The 24,693-nt window shown below is 36.7% G+C and overlaps 4 protein-coding genes across 5 annotated transcripts; 2 read left to right on the forward strand and 2 right to left on the reverse strand.

Moving 5' to 3' along the window:
- The first annotated feature begins 463 nt into the window (after positions 1-463).
- On the forward strand, positions 464-8,368 carry mbt (mushroom bodies tiny). 2 transcript variants are annotated; one of them, XM_053752514.2, is made up of 11 exons: positions 464-749; positions 925-983; positions 1,066-1,224; positions 1,533-2,100; positions 2,644-2,750; positions 2,924-3,115; positions 3,608-3,790; positions 4,309-4,431; positions 4,694-4,858; positions 5,240-5,451; positions 5,850-8,368. In XM_053752514.2, the coding sequence occupies exons 3-11, from the start codon at positions 1,084-1,086 to the stop codon at positions 5,851-5,853; spliced, it is 1,695 nt and encodes a 564-aa protein (XP_053608489.1). In that variant the 5' UTR covers positions 464-749; positions 925-983; positions 1,066-1,083; the 3' UTR covers positions 5,854-8,368. The 2 variants fall into 2 exon arrangements, with proteins under 2 accessions (XP_053608489.1, XP_053608487.1); XM_053752512.1 differs by lacking the exon at positions 925-983.
- A 370-nt stretch (positions 8,369-8,738) lies between these two features.
- Positions 8,739-18,001, reverse strand: Rpt3 (Regulatory particle triple-A ATPase 3). The gene is made up of 10 exons (XM_053752516.1): positions 17,844-18,001; positions 17,661-17,747; positions 17,151-17,322; positions 16,515-16,676; positions 15,503-15,706; positions 14,576-14,723; positions 10,715-10,811; positions 10,275-10,369; positions 9,827-9,985; positions 8,739-8,872 (listed from the first exon to the last, which is right to left on the reverse strand). The coding sequence occupies exons 1-10, from the start codon at positions 17,874-17,876 to the stop codon at positions 8,788-8,790; spliced, it is 1,242 nt and encodes a 413-aa protein (XP_053608491.1). The 5' UTR covers positions 17,877-18,001; the 3' UTR covers positions 8,739-8,787.
- On the forward strand, positions 12,047-13,933 carry LOC128674143 (lipase 3-like). Its single transcript, XM_053752515.2, has one exon. It carries the CDS (start codon positions 12,266-12,268, stop codon positions 13,691-13,693), a length of 1,428 nt encoding a protein of 475 aa, XP_053608490.1. The 5' UTR covers positions 12,047-12,265; the 3' UTR covers positions 13,694-13,933.
- A 1,291-nt stretch (positions 18,002-19,292) lies between the features above and the next one.
- On the reverse strand, positions 19,293-22,188 carry LOC128674344 (brachyurin-like). The gene is made up of 6 exons (XM_053752836.2): positions 21,936-22,188; positions 21,429-21,601; positions 20,836-20,936; positions 20,501-20,599; positions 19,890-20,083; positions 19,293-19,434 (listed from the first exon to the last, which is right to left on the reverse strand). Exons 1-6 carry the CDS (start codon positions 22,152-22,154, stop codon positions 19,327-19,329), a joined length of 894 nt encoding a protein of 297 aa, XP_053608811.1. The 5' UTR covers positions 22,155-22,188; the 3' UTR covers positions 19,293-19,326.
- Positions 22,189-24,693: the final 2,505 nt, after the last annotated feature.

A 24,693-nucleotide genomic window follows, 5' to 3' on the forward strand; every position in this document is an offset into this window, starting at 1 on the left:
AATGCAAAGGGTTTCTACTCTGTACAGCCATTTAACCATATTATGATATGTCAACAAAAAATGCACCAAGCCAAATGGCATAGACTATAGGTTTAGACATACCGCAAGCTTTTAAACCTTGAAATTAGTGGTGCCAGCACTAAGTATTTTTGGTAATAGTATTTAAGGTCTAGCCAACAGCTTCACTAGAGATTTACCGACTAAACCTTGGTGTAGCCGTACTTCGTCGTCTCACCGTATAGTTATCTTTCAGTGCGCAAGAAGAATCGGTTGGGGTACCGATTAAAGATAAGCAATATGAACTTTGGATCAAAAAGTACTTGGAAATGTAGTCTAATCTTGTATCTAACTTTAAGGAATCATAGATTTAGAAAGGGCTCTGCCCGCGGCTTTGTGATTAGCTTGTGGTTTGTGTAAACTAGTCATAATGATTTTGTCACTGTCTGTGGGTGGATAAAAAAAAATTGGTAGTCTATTGACCAATTTATTTCGTTGATGATTGTGTTGTGAGTGCGTGCGAAATATTTTTTTGAATAATTTGATTGTTTTACTATGTTTAAATAATTTTTAATACTTATTTGCATGCTGTGTACATAGGTAAACTGTTTCCATGTCGTATATAATGATAATGTGATTAGGTTAATTTAATTTGAAACATGAATGGCTGCTACTGCTATGGAATGTCGAAGTAGTTATTGTTGATTTTAGTATTCAGTTTGTGTTCTCGAGTACAAGTACAACCAGTGAAGGTTTGTATTGACCTTATTTACTCATTGTTCTATTACTTAGCTCTTAAGAAATTAGTGGTAATACTTTACACCAACATAATCGACTGTCGATATAAAAGAAAGTGTATTGCTATTTCAAGCTTTCTTTTCTCATTAGTTCTGGTTATATAAATGATTTATTCGCCAATTTACGTAGGTACTTGTTTACGTTCAACGCAAGTAATGCGGAAAAAATAGTAATATTTTTGCCCCAAGGTATGTAATAATATTGTATCATTAACACTTATGCTGTTCCTGTTATTTAAAAAAAAATAATGTGAATATTCTTTTGTTACAGTTGAAAATATAATACAAAATGTTTTCAAAGAAGAAAAAGAAGCCTCTGATTTCCCCACCGAGCAATTTTGAACATAGAGTGCACACTGGGTTTGATAAACAAGAGGGCAAATTTGTGGGTTTGCCATTACAGTGGGCATCCCTTGTTGGCAACAACCAGGTGAATTGTTTTGAATACTTGAATACAAAGTTAAGAAGATCTATTTCAGTCTCATACTGTTTGCCAGAACTAATCTTACATCAAATTTCTTCTTTCTTCTGACTTTATGCTGAGTATATGTTAAGAAACTGTTTTTTTACTTGTTGTAAAGCCACTTAATACATTGATATTCGCGAAAGGTGTACAGTGAGCCAGGTACACATTATTGTGTGTTATCTCAAATTTATTTTAATCAGTAATTAGTTTGTAATTTTGTTTTTAATTTTGACATACATATAGATGTGATAATGCATGTGTAAATTTTTCAGATCCTAAAATCTACAAACAGACCACTACCATTAGTGGATCCATCAGAAATTACACCTACTGAAATTTTAGACTTAAAGACAGTTGTCAGAGGAGATCACAGAGTTACTTCAGTGTCATCCATAGCTCGTCCGATATCCAACCCAGTGCATCTGCCACAGCCAGTTCAAAATGGGCTTGTGTTACCAAAAACATCCAATGTTGCACGCTCAAACTCTCTACGAAGCAGCAGTCCACCAAGGATCAGGAGAGATCTACGCAACCAGGCAAATGTACCTCCATCGGTACCTGAAGAATCACCCCCCGTGCCCCCGGCCCCACAGCAATACCCCAGTTTACGTAGAGATCAGAGCAACTTTATTCATAACAAACAAATTCCGGAATCACCTGTTGATTGGTCTCAAAACCCTAATGAAAGTGCCATGAGAACAGGAGAGGTGAATGACAACCATCATACAATAACATATCAAAACATACAGAATGCGAATGTGCCTTACCAACACAATCATCCCCCACAACCTGTCACACATAATATGCATCATGGGCTGAATGGAAACAATGTAAACATGGGTATGTTTCTCGGATTTTTTTACAGTGATTTTTTAAGTTCTGGTGGAACATTATTTATTATAGTTGATATTTTGTATGATTGGTTAAAGAGAGCAAGAATTGTAACATGATTATAAAAAAATACTTTCGATATTTTGAATATCAACATACATAAGATATTTGTACATTCATCTTACATAAGAAATTTTTCTTTAAACATATAGAATTTAATGTCTCAAAATAATAATATAAAACTGGTATTCACCAATTATTACAATAGGCTGACTATGTAAATATATTTATTGCGATTTAATTAAGTATTTAATAAACATTGCAATTAGCATGCAGATTTTATCAAAATGTATTAAATTTACATTTTGATGTGTGGGTTGATGAGATTCATCAACCTCAAGGGGCCTGAGAGCTGTGACTCATAACATAAACAATGGCTGTTCAAAACCATAGATAGGCAATTTGGATAGCTTTGTATCCTCTTATGAGTAATGCTTAAAAGAATTTCTGTACCAGTGTTGTTTACATATGTTTATGTTATGTTTTCTATAGGTGATTCATATTCAATGCCAAGACACCAGCATGCCGGGGCTCCTGTGGGTGCCCAGCATCTCACTCTTGCTGCTTCTAAACACGAGTTACGGCTTACACATGAACAGGTAAAGATTAGTGGCCAGTATTATAATAGAACCTGAAAATTGAAAGATTTTTTAAAAACATTTTTCCGAAAAGTCAGACCTAAAGAGACACGTAAACATTTTTAAAACATTTTTCCGAAAAGTCAGACCTAAAGAGACACGTGAAATACCTAGTTCGTATACCATTGTTACAGTTCCGAGCAGCTTTGCGTTTGGTGGTAAGCGAAGGTGACCCTCGCTCGTCTCTCACTGGGTTCAGCAAGATCGGAGTGGGCAGCACTGGAGTGGTGTGCGCGGCTACAGACACTTTGACTCGTCGTCGCGTAGCCGTCAAGATGATGAACTTGAGGAAGCAACAGCGTAGGGAACTGCTGTTTAACGAAGTGGTGAGTGTGTATATTTTGTGTCATTTATATTACTATATGAACTACTATCGGGTGTCATTACGAAAAATTACTGCAAAATTATCAGTCCAGAGCGCAGCATAAGTAAATAATAGAGCAAGATGTCGGGAAAAAGCTTAGATGTGAGACAGAATAAGATGTTAAACGACAGATAAGTCTTTAAAGCTCGACAATGGACATTTGATTTCTTGAGCGCCAACTGTGTCGAATTTTAAGTAGTATTTCCTAAAGACAGTATTCAATATAGATTACAATAATCAGATTTTCAAATTATGAAATAGGCATAGGGCCACAGTCAACCAACCTATTTCAGTTTGTTATCCAACATCTCTACGCCAGGAAATCGTGAGTGACATTCCATACTAATTCATTTTGAAGTTAGTAAGGATAGTCGGGAGCTCATAACAGGGCAGCGTCAGTATATTTTATTACGACTTAAATCCGTGCCCATCTCAAAATAGCGTTGTATCGTAGGTGATAATGCGGGACTACCCGCACCCCAACATCGTGGAGATGCATGCATCGTACCTGGTTGGCGACGAACTGTGGGTGGTGATGGAGTACATGGCGGGCGGGGCTCTCACCGACATCGTCACTCGCCACTCCGTCAGGATGGACCCCGAGCAGATCGCCACTGTCTGCAAACAGTGCCTGAAGGTAATGTATCGCAGGTAACAATGCGGGGCTACCGACCAGCTGAGGTGATTATGGAGTACATGGAAGGCTGACTGACATCGCAACCGCCAGCGGACCCTGAGCTCTAACCTGCAGAGGCAACCGAGAAAACGCTGAGAACAAATAGAGAGGCAACAATGATATACGCAATGAGGGTTCAAACAGCTGGCTGTAAAATCACAGCTGAATTAAGATTTCTTATATACTCTCACCCTGGGCGGCATCACAGCCCCTAATGTAGCCGAGAAGGCTGAAAGGAAGGAAGGATGAAAAACTGAGATTTCTTTCACACTTGGTGAAATATCGTATTATGATACCGTTTCACGGGAATAAACATTTCATTCATACAGATATTAAAAAAACCTTGCATCTAATTTATTTTTTGCGGCAAGAAATAAATGAATTCAAAAAACAAACAATAAAACATATATTAATTTGCATGTTTTAAAACTGATACAAAAAGTTTACATTAGATTTGTAAATGATGAAATTATTTTCAGGCGTTGGCATTTTTACATGGTCAAGGCGTCATACACAGAGACATCAAATCTGACTCTATACTGATGACGGCTGATGGTCGGGTCAAGCTTTCGGACTTCGGCTTCTGTGCTCAAGTTTCTCAGGTAAATGAACAACACTCAAAGGCCCCAATTAACTAAGCAATAAGCTTGTATCACAGGTCCAATGGACGATAACACAGAAATTTATATCTAGAAACAGATACTAATATTTATCCAATCTGGAAATCGAACCCTGGACCTCCAGATAGAGGACGGGTGTCGTGATCTGGTAGTGGTCACGATACAAAAAATATATTTGCTATGATCTTGATTAGGCTAGTGAGTAGTTAGGATGCAATTAACCAACTATAATTATATTTTATAGGAACTACCAAAACGGAAGTCTTTGGTAGGAACGCCGTACTGGATGTCGCCGGAAGTGATATCGAGACTGCCGTACGGACCGGAAGTGGACGTGTGGTCACTGGGCATTATGGTCATTGAGATGGTGGATGGAGAGCCACCTTTCTTCAATGAGCCACCACTGCAGGTATAATGTTTTATGTGTCATATGGTTTGCTACTGTTCAACTAGTCATTTCATATATTTTTTGAAATAAAAAATATTGTATGCTCGACTTTTGTTAAAGCGGCTTGTATGAAAAGCATGCACTCTAGTTAATGTAGTCATCCTGTTAACATTTTTAGTATTTTTGTGTCTGCTCAAATATTTTTAGTATTGTATGCCAAATAGCGTAGCTTTGAGGCATTGTTTTTATCACTCTACGTTTAACGAGTTTTCATGGCTTGTTGTTAGAACTTTTCATATTTCCATTATTTATTTCCAATCCAATGTCCTTTATATCTTCACTGAATTAACTTAAACTCGTGCACGCAAGTAATCTTTGTCACTGTCCGAATGTTTACCACAGGCGATGCGCCGCATCCGCGACATGCCCCCCCCGCGTCCCCGCTGCGCCGCCCGCTGCCCCGCGGACCTCATGTCGTTCATCGAGTGCGCGCTGGTCCGGGACCCGCTGCAGCGCCAGCCCGCCGCGCGCCTGCTGCTGCACCCGTTCCTGCGCCGCGCCGGGCCGCCGGCGCTGCTGGTGCCGCTCATGCCGCACCACCAGCCACAGGACATGTGAGTATGGCTCCGACGCGCCACAACACCCGCCCGCCTGCTGGATATATACAAAATTCCTGTTAATAATTTTTTGTCCCCTAGCTGAATAGCGAGCGTGTTTTCTGGACACAAAAATGTGGAATAAAATACCCTCAGATCACACAGATGATTAAAGTGGTATAAATAACTAGGCGGTCGCGGGTACGATTGCTACTTTTATTGTGTTATCATTTTGAACAATATTATTCGATTTAAACCTATAGCTATATAAAAACACAAAATAATTGAATGATAGTATTTTATTATTCTGCTCCGACGCTTAACGGATGGAAATATATGATAGATGTGGCTTATTATTTAATAGTTAATTAAATTTAGTTTCTTCCTAAATGTTTGCCTATTTTCCATTATTTCAGGTAATTATGCTGACAAACCCACCTCCTTCGTTCGACTCGAAAATAGTGTACAATAGACAAGTAGCGTATTTATTGCACTCTAGTAAGTTTTATATTTATTGACCTGCATGAAAATAAGTTAGGCGAGATAACATCTTGTACTCATTTATTCTTTAATCACAATTATATATTGTCATCAGTAATAAATTAACTTATAATCCAACCAAAGTATTAATATACTACTATCCGATTCAAAGGATTGTAAAATGCTTTATTGTCTCAAAAATCTCTTATTCGCTTTTAAATCTAAAAATGAGAAACTCCAGTGATGTATATTTATCAGGTTGAGGATAATTTATCTACAGTGACTGACACGGATCTTAATTATTCACAAGACGAAATAATTTTTATTAACTGGAATAAAAAATACTTACTATAACACACCTGTTATGATTTATGGTGATTGTCGGATTGTACTTATGGCGAACATTAAATGCGTTATGTAAAAGTCGTGTTTTTTACAATAACATTTTAGTCAGCAGAGTTCAATGGACTTTGCCCATCTCTGTGGCAGATAACAGATTGGGATCCATTTTGACTATACTTAGTTCATATGAAGACCTATCTTAGCTTCACTTGATTAATGTGAGAGCGGTTTATTTATTTTTTATACTCTTTTTTTTTTGTTTAAATGAATCATGCCTTTTTCACATTCCTTATCAATTTCCATGAATTTTATACGGTATTTTTGTTGAAATTATATTAATGTGTTAATTTTTATTATTGCCATAAAATAAGGTTTGTTAATTAGATGAAATTGTTAATCTTTAGCGTAGTAGTGTCTTCGATTAATGGAGTAGATTTTAGCATGCAAACTCGTCTCTACGTCTCCCTTGCATCATTTGAGTTGCTTGAGAATTCTGTAACTTCAGAAATTATTACAAGGAAATCATTCTGAATATAGTGATAGGGTTAAAATTCAAGGCTTAGGTCACATAGTTTATAAGACTAACGTATATTATAACGTTGACTCTCTTATTTAAAATGTTTTCATCGCGATATTTTCACCCGTCCATTTACATTTTGTATAGTAATACTTTAACATTATTATAATTGTTATCGTAATATTATGTCTTGAATAACTTTTTCTATTTTCATATTGATATTAAATTATTATATTTCGTAGCATGCTAGATTCTAATCTCCCATTCCTCATTGTATGGTAACATTTAGGTATTATATTTGTTGACAAATCAATGCAGTGCCAGAAAATGTATACATTGGACGAATCATTTCAAAACCAGTATTATTGAACTATAAATCGTTATGTACTTATTTTATTTTTGAATTCTGTTTAGTACGGTTACGTGATCTTTTATATCTTTAGTGTGTAGCGATTGCTGTATTATGCTTTTTCTCTTATACATTCCGACTAAAATGCAATGCATTGTTTTTTATTATATTTTGGATATACAGCCGCATTAGATAAATACAATAGCGACCTACGCCTTCCATTGTGGCCTCAGTAATTATGACTTGAATGCTGAACTTTTTTTACGGCTGAATTTTTACGATTTGAGGAAGAGATTATAGTAATATTTTTTGGCTATTGCCTTAAGGAAAGATATTCAGCAAACAATAGTTTATGTGTGTTTTATTGATATTTTATATGTCAGTTGGGATATTTTTTGCTAAGTATTTCCTATTTTTACTGGCATATGTTATCGAGATTATTAATAATTTATAGAAAATCCGTCTGTATTTACGATCAACCAGTCTGTAAAACGACTATGTTTACTCTTTACATAAATCTGGTTTAATAAACCCATTGTTACCCATATAGGAATTGTGTTAAACTTCATTTTTTATATTATTTCTAAAACAGTACATTATAATGTGTCGTTACAAATCTAGTAAATTAAATTATTGTACAATCATTTTAAAGCGGATGAAAGAGGCCTATATATTGAGAGTTTAGAAATAATTGTCAAAATTAATTATATATTGTTATTCTCTGATTAGATACAAAATTGTATGTACTTAATCGTAGGCAGCTAGGAAGAGTACTATCAGTCGAAATATCTTGTATTTCACACTTTGCCTTAAATAGAATTAGTGCCTTATCACAGCCTATATCGATTGTGTGTGTGCACCATCTGTTATTAGTATATAGTTATATACATTAAATACTTGTAACTAGCTTCTGCCGACAGGTCTCCCGTCTGATGCATATTCTTCATAAATTTATTATGATCAAACTAAGAAAAATAGTGTTTTTGACAACTATTCCTATTAGTCAGAAAAAATATTAAAATCAAGTTATATTACAAAGAAATCCGTAGACATGAAGCTAGTTTATATACAATGAGAGTTAGATGTACATTCTCATCACAATCTCGTTCATTCATACTATAATTCTGTTTGTAATTTATTATTAGTAATGATTTCATGTTTTCTATGAGGTATATGCCAAATATATTGTAATATTATATCACATTGTTGATAAGAACTGTTATAAAATATAGATTTTGAAATAATAACTCTTTCATTCTCTTGCATATTTTCTATTAGCAATATCACAGCTAACCCCTTAAGACCTCTTTCACAAATGTGCCGGGTTTAAGAACCAGAAGTTTTCTTTAGGACTTACTGATTGGACTAATGTTCAAGAAATCCCCTTAAAATTCACGACTTATTACTTTATTATAAAGCTTATCTGAGCCATTTTATCTTTTACTGATTTCTTCAGATTTTTTTAGAGTAGACATTTTTCATTTCTATTTTGTTTGTAACTGACTGAAAAAAAACATACGATAAGTTTTCATTTAACATTATTTTCTCCTTATTTGGAAGACGAAGCTCAACTTTGGGATTGACAAAAATATTTTTATTCATAATGAAAGCACACAGTAATTAGAATACATTTTATTAAATACAGAAATAGAGGTATGAGAAAAACTTATTTGTAAAATTCGTATTCACTTTCGTCCTTCTTAATATTATTCTTGTAACCCTTTTCAAAATCTTTGGGCAGCACAATATATCTGAAATAGAAGGAAAATAAATAATTAGGTACATACAAATGGCATAAAACATAAGAAACAACCACATCAGCGCCTCTGCCGGTGGAAAATGCAACTATTTTGCTCTATTTCATTCAATGTCAAATATTAAAGGGAGGGATGACAACATATGTTTTAGTTAGAAAGTTCTCATAAATTTAATACCAAAATGTATATTTTTTGCAAACTTAAAGAAAGGAAAGACAGGAAGTTGGACCACGTGGCCAGAGCGCAATTCGAAAACTCTCAAAATGTTTGCTGCTAAAGGCGATCAAGTAATATCATCATTAATACAACATTCATATCAATCATTATAATAAAACAGTAAAGTTTGTACATTTAATTTATATGAGAATTAATATGAGAGAATTTTTATATGAGAAATAATATGAGTAATTTGTATAAATTTTAATATCAACATCATTATCAACAGTCATTTAAACGCCCCCTCTGTTGGAGCACTGGCTTTAAATATATTTACAAAAAAAAAAATAAGGCGATGAAGAAATAGTATAAGTAGTAAAAAAAAATTAAAAAATCTTGTCTGTACGCGCTAATCTTCGGAAATACTAAACTGATTTGAATGAAACTTTTTTGTAGCTATTGAAGCCGGTGTAATATATAAGGTATATGTTTTTTTGAAAACTGGAACAGCTTATGCCTTTCACTAACGGACCAGCTAAACTATAAGAGATATCAAAAAGACGCCTTAGCAAAAAGGTTCAGTTAGAACATCCTCACTTTTGTATGTATAATTAACTGGAGTTATAAGAGTCCACGCGAACGAAGTCGCGGGCATCAAATAGTTTTTAAATAATACAATAAACATTCGACCAAATGAAATGAATGATCCAGTCAGCCGGCAACTGTAATGAGAATCAGACCGACTGTGACTGAGGACTGGGGGGGGGGGTCCCAAGTAGGAATGTTGTCTACCTGTTCTCGCGCACGGCGTGCATGCCGGCCTCCTGGCAGATGGCGTTGATGTCGGCGCCGGACACGCGGTCGGGCCGCGCCACGAACTCCTCCAGGTCCACCTCCTCCGACAGGTTCATCTTCGCCGTGATCGTCGAGAAGATCAGACGCTTTTGACGTCTGGGGATCGATAATTACTTCACTTATAAAGCTCGTACATTTTGACATTATGATTGGATGTGAGCCGGTTAGATTTTAAATATTAAAGTAAAATCTTTGATGATCTATGAATTTGTTTGCTCAAATCAACTCTCACACGATTGGAAAAATAATAAACATAAGAGTAATATTTATCCCGAAATTCTCACGGAAACGAAGCACCGGGGCGCAGCTAGTAATTTATATAAAAAGTTAATAATTTCGAACCGTGCTTTAAGTTAATATTATTTACAATTAGTCAAATGGTTACCTGTCAGGCAGAGGGAATTCGATTTTTCTGTCCAAACGACCAGGCCTTAGAAGAGCGGGGTCCAGAGTGTCAGCGCGATTTGTGGCCATTATCACCTGAAAAAATAAAAATACATCGTAAATTAAAGACAAAAACTAATTATGTTGCACAGGCAAAGGAAGGTAGGAATTAAGAAAGAAGAATAATAATAGATTTTGCCCGCGGCTATGCCCGCTAGATTTCCCCATGGGAACATCTATTTTTCGGCATAAAATGTACACGCCGTACGTATGCATAATTTTAAGAAGATTGGTTGAGCAGAAAAAGCATGAAGAGGTAACAAACTTACTTTCGCACTTAAAATATTAAGATATTAGCTTTCATGCTGTACCAAACTCACATGTGATGGGTGGGATAAAGGTAAGCAGATGATGAAACAATGAAATAACACTGTAAATTACCTTAACGTTTGTGGTCTGATCGAAGCCATCCATTTGATTGAGGAGTTCTAGCAGGATCCTCTGAACTTCTCTGTCTGCACCAGTCTGGGCATCGAATCTGAAAAAAATAAAGAATTAAATAATAACAGCGTGCAAATGTTGATCTTTTTACACGAGGCGGGATTTTCGCGCGAGTCAGAACTGCGGTAAGGCTGTCTGTGTCGATTTCAAGTGTCATAAAATTTCGAGCAAGTGAGTTGAAAAATTAATACTATCAAACTAATATTAGACCTCTAAATGCGAAAGTCTATCACGCTTTCAGGGCTAAACCATTGGACAGATTTTGATTTTGGTATAGATATATTGAATGCCCGAAGTCAAACTTATCGCATACGAAGTTGCGGGTAGCACAGATTTATATAGAACGCAATAAGTAGTAAAAAAAACTATTGAAAAGCAATTTAGAAACATAAAATTTCATTTGCTAAAAGATATAAATAAAGAAACACGATTTGCATCGTACGTCATAGTACTTATATTTTTTATATATTCTTGTGATCTCTCATCGTGTGACCTTTGCGTTATTATAACATGTCTATTTATAGTTGTAACTATCAATTAAAATTTTAAATGATGTGGCAAGTATGTTGATATTTTTTTAAGATTTACTTGTATAAAAAGATACTGACAGACTAGCAGCTAGATTTACACAATTTATGTATTACATTGGAATATAGTCTGTGTAATACTTTTTATTTCAAAAAAATATCAATGTTATAAAACAAAGTCCTCTACCGCGTCTGTCTATCTTGCGAACAGAGGTCAGCGATAAACTCAAAAACTATCGCACGGATTTTCATGCGGTTTTCACCAATAGATAGAGTGATTCCCGAGGAAGGTTTACGGGTATAATTCATTATGTTTTTACACGTGCGAAGCCGGGACGGGCCTCTAGTTGAAATTAAATTGATACATATCATCATTATATGAAGATGTATGTTCCTTTGATTTATTGAAAATATATAATAAGTAGGTAGTATAACAACTTGTATAAAACAGGTAAAACTCTTTGCAAAGCTAAATAGGTTTTTGTAAATTTAAATAAAATAGGTAAACAATTTACTACAAATTCGCAGTTTCCTTATTTTTCTCATATGATCGATTCTACAGACGATTTGGTCTTAAACTGTGTCAATACATGCTACATAAACCTTATGTTGATTTAGATGAACCCTTAACAGATACAATCTTAACAAGCGTAGTCTCATTCATAAATATTCATGAGATTATGACTAACATGTCTATTTAACAAACTCCGGTGACGCTTAGTGTTTTACCCAAAAATACACGCAAAATTGAATTTCACGACAAATATATGTAGTTGGCGGAAAGGCGGATTGTGCACAGTTCAATGATTATTTTTAAGCCAAATCATTGTCGCGGGTGCCGGATGCCGGGCCATCACAAAGCAATCGGAAAATCAGCGGATCACAAAAAAGTGACGAAAACCAAGGCCGGTAAATAAGAGGATCGGTCAGTTCATAACAAAACTTATGTAAGATCGCTCGCGTCATGGTTCGTGTGACGCGCGTGTGTGTGCTCGCGATGATGTTGCTGGCGTGCCGGGGGCAGCCTGAGGGGGTGCTGTCGGCGATCGCTGACACCACGCGGCAACTCACAGGAGCAGTGGTGTCCCAACCACTGATCCAAGTGGTAGCTCAGGGCGCGGGCGAGATCCTAGCCAGAACCGTGTACGACGTCACTAGACTCCCCGTGGCCGTCGTGAGAGCCCTCGGCGGCAACGGTAACATCCCCGTCCTAATCAATGAAAACAACATCGCAGATCAGGCTGACAAAATCATCGGCGAATTCAAGGCCGGTTTGGGGAATGAGGATGCTGTTCTGAACTTTGAGGAGCTCATCACCAAATATGGATACAAAGTTGAAAAACACGAAACGGTAACTGAAGACGGATACGGGCTGACGATGTTCAGGATTCCCGGGAATGGATCGGTAGTATTCCTCATGCATGGTCTACTGGGAAGCGCTGATGACTTTGTGATCACTGGTAAAGAAAGCAGCCTTGGGTATTTGTTGGCGGATGAAGGCTATGACGTGTGGTTCGGCAACGCTAGAGGGAACAAGCACTCCCGCCGTCATAACGAATTGGATCCATCTGAATCCAAATTCTGGGATTTCTCCTGGCATGAAATAGGTTACTTCGACCTCCCGGCTATGATTGATTACGTGTTGAACACAACGAATAAGAAGACCCTGAAATACATAGGTCATTCGCAAGGTACAACCAGCTTTTTCGTGATGGGTTCGGAGCGGCCAGATTATAATGACAAGATAGCACTGATGATAGCTTTGTCTCCCGGTGCATATTATACGCATGCCGTATCGCCCTTCATTAGGCTAACTGCGCCGGCGAGTGGTTTCCTAGGGATGATCGCGCAGGGAATTGGATTGCACGAGGTGCTTCCAGACGGTCCTCTGATACGGATATTGAAAACGATTCTTTGCGGCACCGGCCCCATTGCGGAGATCATGTGTTACAATCAGCTGTTGGTAGGCTGCGGGTTTGGGTTCGCGGAGATGAATGTAACCAACTTGCCCGTGATCAACGGACACACACCATCGGGAGCGTCCTTGAAGCAAGTGCTGCATTACGGTCAATTATTTAACTCTGCCGATTTCCGACAGTACGACCACGGCACAACGAAAAATCTAAGAGTTTATGGGAATGAAGTCCCTCCGAGTTACGTTTTAGAGAATATAAGTGCTCCAGTGTCGTTATTCTACAGCGACCACGATTGGTTCTCTCACCCTACTGACGTGGACGCCTTGTATCAGAGACTGAGCAATGCTGTGGATATTCACAAAATACCTCATCCACAATTCAACCATTTGGACTACATTTGGGCGAAAAACGTGAAGACGTTAATATTCGATAGAGTTAGGAAATTATTGGACGCATTTGATAAACCACAAAATTAAGATGAAATAAAGAATATTATATTCTTATATTCAGTTTGTGTCTATTTATTTAACTCTGTTAAAATGACTGTAAAATGTTTTAAGAAGACAAAAGATGAATTTATTTGTGAAAATACTAATGTTTTACATAAAGTGATGTTAAAATAAAACTTGCGACGACTTGAGGTATGCAAATTTAAATGGAGAACATATTGTTGTTACACAGGAACACTACATTATTACAATGGTGATATCATACAACTGTTGTTTGTTTAACTAAAAATATATTTTCTTCTTAAAATGGAAATAAATAACTAAATTAGTTGGTACATCAGTATTAAAAAATATATAAATTGCATTAGAAAAACAGACAGATTCAATTTTCAATTGTAACTCCTAAAGTTTATGGAATCTGAAAAAAAAAAATTGTTGACGGATGATTACTTTTCACAAGTGCATTTTTAAATTCAGTAATTACTACCTGCAACCCTGTGGCTCTGTTCTCGTAGAAATTCCGATATGAAAAGTTACATATACTTCTGTAAAGTCCATTTTTTTAGGAGTCCTAACATGTAAATAAAATTTAACATTATGTACAGTAAAGATTTACAGTACATAATGTACAATTTTGTTAAAAATAAAACAACCTGAATTACCTACCTCAATTTCATATAGATAGGATGTGGAATCTCAATTTAACACGACTTTTTGAATATTAGCCAATTTTTTGCAGCATATCTATCTATTATATTTATTTTAAGTTCAAACCTATTCCTAAAGTATAACATTATGTAACTATGGAAGTAATTTCCCAAACTTATTTGTAAAATCATAAAAAGACATGTAAAATTGTTTACAAATTTGTAAGAAAAAAAAAACTTTATATAACCCGACCCCACTTACCTCTTGGTAGCGATAGCATCTATCTCGTCGATGAAGATGATGGCGGGGCTGTTCTCCTTGGCGAGGCGGAACACGTCCCGCACCATGCGGGGGCCCTCGCCCAGGTACTTCTGCACGAACTCTGACCCCACCACGCGAATAAACGCAGCTGGGAAATAACAATTCGTATGCTTATCTCATTCCACAACGTGTGTTTTGCCGATAAAACAGTCACCAAAAATGTATATTGACTGGCTGTTTAACCGCTTCGCCCGTTGAAATGCCATCGGGAACAGTTTTTTCTTCGTATTAAAATGGGATCAGGACAGTAAATATCCATTTAATCCAGCGCTTTTAAAGTACCCACAGCGCCATCTAGTGTTTTATTGCAAAGTTTATTTTATTAGCATTTACCGCCACCTAAATTTTTTTCGCAAATTCCACAGGAACAATAGTTTTATCCGGGATGAAAGGTACCCTGTCTTTCTCCATACACATAATTATTATATGTGAAATTACAAGATATTGGTTGAGTAGATAACGTAACAAAGGTAATAATAAATAAACAAATAAACTTACTTTCGCATTTATAATATTAGTTGGGATTACTCTACCAAATCCGTCTGGGTCGCTTTAAGTAACCTAGAGTAATGTAGTGAACACACTCAATTTGCAATATCTGTAGAAGGTGACTAAGTTATAAGTATTTATTCATCATTTTAAGACTATCATTGTATACTTAGTCCTAATCCTAACTAATATTATAAATGCGAAAGTAAGTAACCTCTTCACGCTGTAACTGCTCAACCGATCTTCTTGAAAATTTGCATACGCGTAGTTTGAAGTATAGAGAAGGACATAGGGCATTTTTTGTCCCGAAATTCTCACGGGAGCAAAGCCCAGAAAGTACTGCAGAAAGTTGGCGAATAATGATAAGAGTATGAATACCGGTGGTGTGGTGCGCCACGGCCTTGGCCAGCATGGTCTTGCCGCAGCCGGGCGGCCCGTACATCAGCACGCCGCGCGGCGGCTCGATGCCGATCTGCCGGTACAGCTCCACGTGCGTCAGCGGCAGCTCCACCGCCTCGCGGATCTCCTGCTTCTGCGTGTCCATGCCGCCTATGTCCGAGTACTGCACGTCCGGCTTCTCGTCTGCGTTCATGTTACGTATGTGAAAACTTGTTTAGCGGCGTTGTGCACTTTTTGTGGTGGGTAATAAAGTTGCGTCAGGACATTTCGTAATTTCTGATCGAAAATTCGTAAGATGTCAAAAATGCACAACGTTAATATTCAAGTTTTCACTTCTGCCAGCACTCCCGGTGTGCAACGCGGTTTTTTTTTAAATCAAGATATGTTCATCTCATCCGCTTGTACCGCGCTGTGAAGAGCTCGCGGTCAGCGTAATAAGTGAACATTGAAATTTAGTTGTGCATTTACATCTGGCCACCTGATTGTAATGCTCATTGAGAATATTAATATCAGACTATAAGCTGTCAAGTTATTTATCCCTTAGTCGCCTTTTAAGACTTCCATGGAAGGATATGGAATGATCCTATTGTAATTGGAAACCACACGCCGGCGCCAATAATCAAGATCTATTGTATAAGTTAGAACACGGTTCCAATGCCCCCAATGCCCCCCGTTGCATCAACACAGTTGGTTAATTGAATAAAAATATATACACAATGATAAATATATTTGTTTGTTTGATTTGTCAAATTGTACATTTAAATTTTAACAGAGACAAATCAAACAAACAAATATATTTATCATTGTGTTGCCAATTTGGCAAATTGTACATTTAAATTTTAACAGTCTAATTGGCAACAACTTCATAATATTTTTGCAATGCCAGCGATTAACCCATTATGTATACCAAATCCAAGCATAGGCACCGCACTAATGCAATACTGTTCATGTGTTAAAGAAAATAAATAAAATTTTATGATAATTAAAATACCTGCTTGAAGCATAGAAATAGAGCTGTCTGCTTCTGGAGGTAGCACATCCACCAGCGCATTAGAGTGTTTGTGCAGGGCGACTGATGCTGAGGGCTTCAGCAGCTCCCGGTCTATAGTCGACAGGATGCGGACATAGTAGTTAGACCCTGTTGTGCTTCCCACTGGAACATAACACACAGAATCAATATTGACTTATTTTTAGGCTGAGGCCAAAAATCTATAAAAATATAAAACATTCAACATCAACTTATGTAAGTGATCGCCTTGGTTTATACAGTCCTAGGTCACAAATTTACACCCCTGGTATTGCTGTCTTTGATAGACTGAGGTGACTTATAATTAAGGGGACCGCATACCGGTTTGCCTGCTTGGTAGAGAAAACCTTTAGTCAACTTAAAACAAATTAACAGTGCTGTATGTAGTAACACACTTAATGGAAGGGCCTCGCTAAACTAGACTCAGTATGGTACTTTCACTGGTGTCTCCAAAAGGAAACACGCTTTATAGAACATCTAAGTAATGTGAAATTCTTTGATTATTGAGTTATGAAATGGTTTGGCCCCATATTGTTTTCAGGTCTACTCTTTTAAAATACAGTAACCTTCATTCAAAACAAAGCATAGGCAATGCCTTACCTATTCCAGTGTTTTGATCAACAGCTTCTAGGAACTGGCCGATGACCAGTGGCACGGACTGAATCCTCTTCACCTCCTCCTGGGCGTGAAGGTACTCTTTCTTCAAGTTCCTCTGTTCATCTTTTATATACTCTTCTTGAACTTCCAAAAATTCGAGCATGCGCTGCAGTTTCTATAAAAAACAAAGTAAATTATGACACAATAAAAGAAACTAAGGATTTAAATATATTAAGAAGTTTGGAGTACTGTTACATGGTCATATATTGTATCTATTTTTATGGGGCAATTGTAGATCTTGCAGTTATACTGCACAAAACATGAATTGTTATCTATTGCTACTAGTAACAGTGACACATAAGATACTGGACAAAGAACTGATTTATTTTATTCATAACTTAAGTAAAAACAACAGGGACTCATTCAATACCTCTTTACTTATTCCTGTAATGTATAATCGTTCATAAAAGTAACTAGGTTAGCACTATCAACTGAATTGAATATTTTGGTTACCTTGTATTTTGTGTATAAATCTTCAGATTCGAGTTCATCGAAAGACTGAGGGCCAGAAAATGTCTTTGTATCCACGATCTGGTCATCCTGCAACACATGACGAGCATAAAAGATAAAATTGTAAAACAAACAACCTTAGCAGACAACACTTTGTGAAAAAGTAGTGTTACAATAAAAACTTACTTTTTCAGGTAGAATTATTCCAATTTCTTCCATTTTAATACTATTTGCTTTATAGAAACTACAAAAATAAAATCAGCTTTTTGGAACGATTTGAGTTCAGTTCGAGATTTTATTAGGAACGTCAGATTAAATGTCAAAATATACGCTTTATCATCAACGTTCCATTTCATATTAAATTTTTCGAAATAGGATTTATGTTAAACGGAGCGAAGAATGAACCACGCGGTGTTCCCGCGTAATATTACGCAAAGCTCAGCGCAGATGGCGCTACTGGTGCATCTAAGGTACACAAACATTGCCAATGGCAGCAAAAAGCGTCAATTTTCAATATTGTTGCCAAAAACCTTCTACGCAATGTTACGAGCGTCTTTTCGACCGATTACTGCCTCGAAAATTTTCCAGCGTGAGGCGTATCCCATAGTTTTCGAAGTTTTTTTATCTAATGGAAAAAGATTTTTTCCAATATTTCGGCACCCGAATATGCTACATTGTTGTATATTTTCATAAACTAAAGATTACATAATTTACTCCAAAATAAAAGTTTTAATCGACTTAGCAAAAGGGGGTAAAGCTTTTGTATACCTAACATACAGTGCTGTATTCTGGCGGGATAAATGCGCAGTAATACAGGGAGTATTAATTGTGTATGTTCTTCCGGGATTAAAAGTATCATGTGTGTTAATCCAGGATATCAGCTATATCGATAGGTACCAAATTTCATAAAAAATGGCTCAGCCATTTGAGCGTGAAGAAGTATCTGACAAACATACAAAATTCGCCTCTATAATATTAGTGGAAAGGAATGGGATTTTCTTTTCTGTCTTACATAGTCCCATGTAGCTTTATAAATTCTTTGTTAGTCCCCTAACTAACATGGACTACGTGCGAGCGAACGAAAAATTATAGAATGTGGCAGCTGTTTTCCCGCGCTTTAAGTCCGTTTAACATAATATGCGATGTCTTCGAGTTTCGTAACTAGGCTAGGTATATCGAGATAGTATTATACCGCCACTACTTGCTGTCCCAGTAATTCATAAAAAAATTAAAGCATACCCAATCTAAAATTGAAATGCTGTTCAATGTAATGTTCTAATAATCTGTTATACATTACATTGAACAGCATACCATACACTTGTACTATAAGCTAAAATTTGTCAGTGTGGCACTTTATAATAAGCGTTTGGCATTGACTGAAAGAAACAAAAGTATCTTTTATCCATGGAATTAGTAGATAGGTAGGTGCTCCATGGAGTACCTACTAATTGCATGGTTTTACCTTTTTTATGAATAACAAAGTGTCGGTAGAGACAGAGTTATATTCTCTTGCACCATTTTTAGTTAAAAACAGGTACCTTATAAATACTTACTTTACCTATTCTTCTTAATTAGGCTTTTATTATATAGGAGGCAGTAAATGTAGATGCAATTTGTGAAATAAAAACGTCAACGTATTTTGTCCTTATAACTTTAATCAGATTGTGTATCACTGCAGGTGTTGGTTGAAGAAGTCGATGAAGGAAGTGACGCGGGCGAAGGCCGCCGGCAAGTTGATCTGGCAGCCGAGAGCTGATCCGAATGATGTGACACCAATCTGAAAATAAAATAGCCAAGTTATTAGAGTATAACTAATTTGGAGAGAACATTAGAAAGTAATTATTACAGTTTTCCATTATACAATGTACTACCGTCATAATTTACTACACAGATTTTGGTGGCTAGCGTTTATTATTTAGTAAATTATGGCAACTATGTCCAATAGAAAACTTTAATATTTTTTGCATAAACCATTACGCAGTTTAGGTATACAAAAGCTTTAATTTACCCAATGAGAAACCAGCAATGTATACCGTAATCCGCAAGTTCGGCAAACCGCACCGCGATAATGTATAAAATCCATTACCTTCCGCAGCTTATTTGTATAGATTAGGTACTTTTATAGATTTTTTTTACAAATAAAAGAAATTGATAAAGTATGATGGAGGCGCTAGCTTGCGATTTTGCGGAGCCTTGTAAAATTCAATCAATTCAATCTAAACAACTGCTTACCAAGATTGGTCTGCCATCGCGCTGGACGACGAGAGGGCCGCCGGAGTCTCCGCCGCAGACGCCGACGCCGCCCACGCCGCTGGTGCACACATTGCTGGGCTGCAGGATCAGCGGGAACGCGTACGAGCACACGCTGTTGGTGATCACGTTCAGGCTCACGTGACTTAGGAACTGACTTTGGGAGATGCCGGCACCTGGGAATCATTTCACGTCTAATAAACTATACTGTACTTACGTTATTACCTGAAATAAAATGATTTATTATTATTATTATAAAGAGTATTGCAGTATAATTTTTACTCATATGTAGGTAAAGCCTACCCAGCAGTGGGTTTATATAGGCTGAATGATGATGATGATGATGTATCTCGTGTATATACGCCCAGGGTGGAACAGAGCTAAAGAGTCACGAGGCTTAAAGACCATTATGATCTTGATTTTGGTCTTAAATTAGTAATTCCATTCAGTTATACTATAAGGTAGTATATTGTATAACAAAATTAACAAAAAAAATCACAATAGTAACATATTTAGAGACCAGTTGCTAGTCCATCGCCTATGAGAAGAATTAAGATTCCCTTTATTCATAATCAAACGAGAAAAGAGTTTACCATCACTGGTGATCCCAAATCCAGAAGCAGTAGCAGAGACCCCAGCGAAGTTTTCATCGAGCTCAGGCCCGGAAGGTAGGGCAATGGTGTTGATTGTGGCTGCAAGATAAACAAAGGATTGTGTATCAAATAATCTTCGGTAGCCTCCGGTGCTCGATTTAGTTTTCTTTATAATATAAATTATTATTAAATATTAAAGATGTCAATTCTGTCTGTTCAGCTTGGTACTGGGACCTTGTCTATTTTTTTAAAGAAAAGTTTTAAGCTTTTGCTCTACAGGCCAGCAATTGTTCAGCCAATAATAGCTTTATAGAGACTACATAAGTATAACTTACCAGAGAGTTGGACAGCACTGGGCAAGTAGATAACAGCGACGTCGTTCCTGACCAGCAGGGGAATCCAGCCGGGGTGAGTAACAACGGCGCTTGTCTCAATCCTGAAAATAATTATTTATATTATTATGAAATACTTGGTGCATAGTGATCAACAATAATTACAGTTTCAATTAGTCTTTCGGCATTTCTTCTAACTAGTTGTCGTTTCGTTAATAACTTAGATTATGTTGCATAGATAAATATTGTATAGCTCAAAAGTGCCCGTGAAGTGAAGTAGGTAACCGTGCTGAACTATTGATTGTTGACCTCGAAATTCAATTAGGATATCGATATCTATCGATATGGATATCGATTTCTATTGATAATAATATCGACACTATTGATAGTTATCGATATAGGATATCGATAACTATGGATAGTGTCGATATTATTGCCCGTCATCAATAGTATTAATTCATTGTAAGCGAGTAAGACCTATAGAAAGTCTTATTGATTGTTGACTTTAGTGTACCTGCTATCATAATAGTCTACCGATGGTTTGCCTATCGAGCGGTATGTCAAGTTGCTGAATAAATGCTATGAGTTTGTTTGACCTGTTGCCGCCGCTGAACAGTAGCACAGAGCCGAGGACGACGGTGAAGCGCCACGCCTGGTTCTGACCGTCGAACCAGCAGTGGGCGGCTGTGATCACGCGGTTGGCAGTGACCAGGGAGCCGCCGCACACGCCGCGCCCGGTCAGGCCGACGATGTCGCTGATGAGGCCTGCCTGGATTGACACAGAGGAAATTTTTATTGCACCATTGACTGGCATTGAAACATGATGTGAAAATGAGCGCAAAAGCTGACTTTTCGCAATAGGAATTTTCGTCCATGTAACGTCTAATAAATTATCGTACGTGTAATATAATTATCGTCCTTAAATCTATCGTCTTTAACAGGGTTAAATATGAAATGTATAATTATTAAATATGCATATGTATATTTATATGTATTGAAAATCAATGGATACTTACTTAGTTATATTAAATTGTAAGGCATCGGTATATAAGGTGCAATGCAAACTCTGACAATGGAGGACATACAATAATATGATTTCAGACCTGGTAAGGGTATTGTCCGAGTGCCGCAGGGACGCCTCCTACGATCCTGGAGGGGTCATTGAGGTAGGCCTCCTCTGCCTTACGGATCTCCTCCGCCCTGGGGATTCCAAACCTCGCCAGGTACCCCCACGCAGTGTTCCCATCTGGAATCGAATGTTCCACATTCAAACCGTAGGCAACACTGGCCACCGCCAATAGGGTAACGACAAACAACTTCATCGCAAAAGATTAAAAAAAAAAATAAGCCCGCGAAATTATGTTTCAGACATATTTATACTTAGATAAGTGGACGATAAATTTGATAATCCTTTCAAATCGGTTAATGATAACATGTTTAGAATCCTGTGCATATTAAGATCATCGTGAGTCGTGTAAAAGATGGTGGGGTGGGTCACCTTGGCTGGAATAAATTAACTTCGATATCAGTGACATCGTTGTTTTTCTAGGTGATCCTTTACAATCATGAATCTGTGGATCTGTATATGTACTTAAATAGAATACACATAAGAATTCACATTAATTTAAATATATGTTAACAATAGAAAATTTAAGTCACCTTAGATTATAGTCTTGGAAAATCATTCTAGGTGGTTTATAATAGAAATTAATAACTTTATACTATTTTGGTGTAGATATATAATAATGTGTATCACTGTGTATAGATATTGGTATTTGTTAATGACCTATATAATTGCCTATTTAACCCTGTCTCTGCAGACCTGAAAAAGATAAGACAATAAAACAGATTAGCTAAACAATGTTGATGATGATAAAAAGTTAATTAAGTAACACGTAAGCATATTGATAAGAACTCATAATTATTACAAATAGAGACATGCATCTGATGTGACATATACGAAGTATATTTATTGCACAATTTAAAAAATGAATAATTTATGTGGACATAATGCCATAATGCATTCTCTGCCAATCAACATTTGGGGCCAAACAGAAAAAGGAACGACGTCACTGGGAATTGATCTAAAAAATGATCAGGTTATAAAAATTTTATAGCGGAAGCGATTTTATTATTTGCCTTTACAATACCTTCTCTCTCTCTCTTTTTATAGTCTAAACTAAATGAGGTACAGTATGTACAGTCCTACAGGATTACATTGCCTGGCCTTCGTTATATGACCTGCCTGGATTGCGTAGTACACAGTCAACAGCATTTCAACCTATCTAAATATTTCAACAAATTAGTCCCAATCACAGCGTCATAAAGATATGCATGGTAACTTGATTTGCGGTCCACCGTACCGTGTTTTAATAGATGAAAGCGATTCGTGTTAAAGCTCATGTTTGATGACAGTTGCTCTTTGTTCGCATAATCTTTACAAAAGTTGGAGTGTACATTCTACCAGGGGCAGACTCCGCAATGCGCCTCCACAAACAACCGTCAGTTCTGCATCGCACAAGGGACTGTCACTCAAGCATTCGCCCGGAACTAACCAATGATATTAGCTGTCCATTTTAACCAGACCCCAGCCAAAATTTAAGCCTACCCCATGTTGCTCACAGAATGTAAGATCAAAGAGAAACGAGGGAGTCCAAACTTAACTGGTGTTGGGTTGAGTCTGCCAGCCAAACTCTTTAGTTATGCTGACATTGTATTCAGATTCAATTCGCATACGCCTGTTTGCTTATATTTCCTTTTTGACAAATATTTTGTTTATCCCGTCCCGCCCGTGATGTTGTTAGTCTGCTTGATGTGACAATTCAATTTTATTGAGAAAATAATTCAATGTTCTTTTATGTATTTCGCAGAATTTTATACATTTACCTGTAAGACTGTGGCCCACTTGTGTATTTTGAAAGGTATCTAGTATCTAATTAGTCATAATAAACTGTTTCCTGTATTCCAGAGAAGCCCTAAAGCAGCCGGAGCGATCCAGATGACTTGCACCGATGGAAATTTAGAAACATAAAAGTGTTTTTGTTCTAATTATAAGTTGACTATCCGTGCAATAATTTTCATCAAATGAGCAGTTGTGTATTGAACAACTAACATCTACATATGTATCAAAGTGTTACCTTCATTATTAGCAAAAGAAAGACTATAGTTTTACATATTTAAAGCATAATTATGTAACTAAAACGAATTAATTGATTTGAAACATAAAAATAGTACAGACCAAATCGATTTATCATTTTGAATTTCGAAGCTTCAACTTGTCGTGTGCGGATTGGATGAATTGTATTTGGAATACATCGTTCGGCCCGGACAAACTTGTCATGTCGAGAAACAAAGAGCCTTGATTGGCTGCCGGCAAAGTCTGCATCGTTCGGAAAGGTTGTCTGATGCTAGCAGGCAATGCTACAATGTAAAGTGCATGTTGCTCTCTATACTGCTATTGTTTCAATAAATCAATCAAATAATACTGAGATCTAAGATTTGTTTGTACTCAAATAAGACTTATTGTCTATTTTTATACGACTGTCCAAAAGTAAATAGGTCTACGGTTAAATGGGAAAAAAGTACTTAAGCATATGTTTTGATTTTTTGATATTATATCGCCTGCAAAGTTTTAGAGATATCAATTCCCAAGTACGTGTGCCTTACATGTACCTAATGGATGTAATGGAAAAGAATATAAAAAATTATGTACGGGGCTCTTAATTTTTGCCACAGTTCCTGGTTATCCTGTAGAAGTGCAAAAATTCCACCGAAAATTCTCGTACATTTGTAAAAAGTCATATGTTATTCATAAGCGGTCTTAAAGTGTTTCTACTCAGAGCTTTGCATTACGGGATTGCC

The sequence above is a fragment of the Plodia interpunctella genome, chromosome 12 (genome assembly GCF_027563975.2).
Source record: "Plodia interpunctella isolate USDA-ARS_2022_Savannah chromosome 12, ilPloInte3.2, whole genome shotgun sequence".
Lineage (NCBI taxonomy): Eukaryota > Metazoa > Arthropoda > Insecta > Lepidoptera > Pyralidae > Plodia > Plodia interpunctella.

What these genes read in the sequence shown, in the direction of transcription:
- mbt (XM_053752514.2), top strand. Translation starts at nt 1,084, where the DNA reads ATGTTTTCAAAGAAGAAAAAGAAGCCTCTGATTTCCCCACCGAGCAAT. An exon ending in AACTGCTGTTTAACGAAGTG is followed by an intron (nt 3,116 to 3,607) that starts GTGAGTGTGTAT and finishes GTTGTATCGTAG; the next exon opens with GTGATAATGCGGGACTACCC. An exon ending in TCTGCAAACAGTGCCTGAAG is followed by an intron (nt 3,791 to 4,308) that starts GTAATGTATCGC and finishes AATTATTTTCAG; the next exon opens with GCGTTGGCATTTTTACATGG.
- LOC128674344 (XM_053752836.2), bottom strand. Translation starts at nt 22,154, where the DNA reads ATGAAGTTGTTTGTCGTTACCCTATTGGCGGTGGCCAGTGTTGCCTAC. An exon ending in TCGGACAATACCCTTACCAG is followed by an intron (nt 21,602 to 21,935) that starts GTCTGAAATCAT and finishes GTGTCAATCCAG; the next exon opens with GCAGGCCTCATCAGCGACAT. An exon ending in GCGATGGCAGACCAATCTTG is followed by an intron (nt 19,435 to 19,889) that starts GTAAGCAGTTGT and finishes TTTTATTTTCAG; the next exon opens with ATTGGTGTCACATCATTCGG.
- LOC128674143 (XM_053752515.2), top strand. Translation starts at nt 12,266, where the DNA reads ATGGTTCGTGTGACGCGCGTGTGTGTGCTCGCGATGATGTTGCTGGCG.
- Rpt3 (XM_053752516.1), bottom strand. Translation starts at nt 17,876, where the DNA reads ATGGAAGAAATTGGAATAATTCTACCTGAAAAA. An exon ending in TGATCAAAACACTGGAATAG is followed by an intron (nt 16,677 to 17,150) that starts GTAAGGCATTGC and finishes GTTATGTTCCAG; the next exon opens with TGGGAAGCACAACAGGGTCT. An exon ending in GATGCTATCGCTACCAAGAG is followed by an intron (nt 10,812 to 14,575) that starts GTAAGTGGGGTC and finishes TATTTTTTTCAG; the next exon opens with ATTCGATGCCCAGACTGGTG.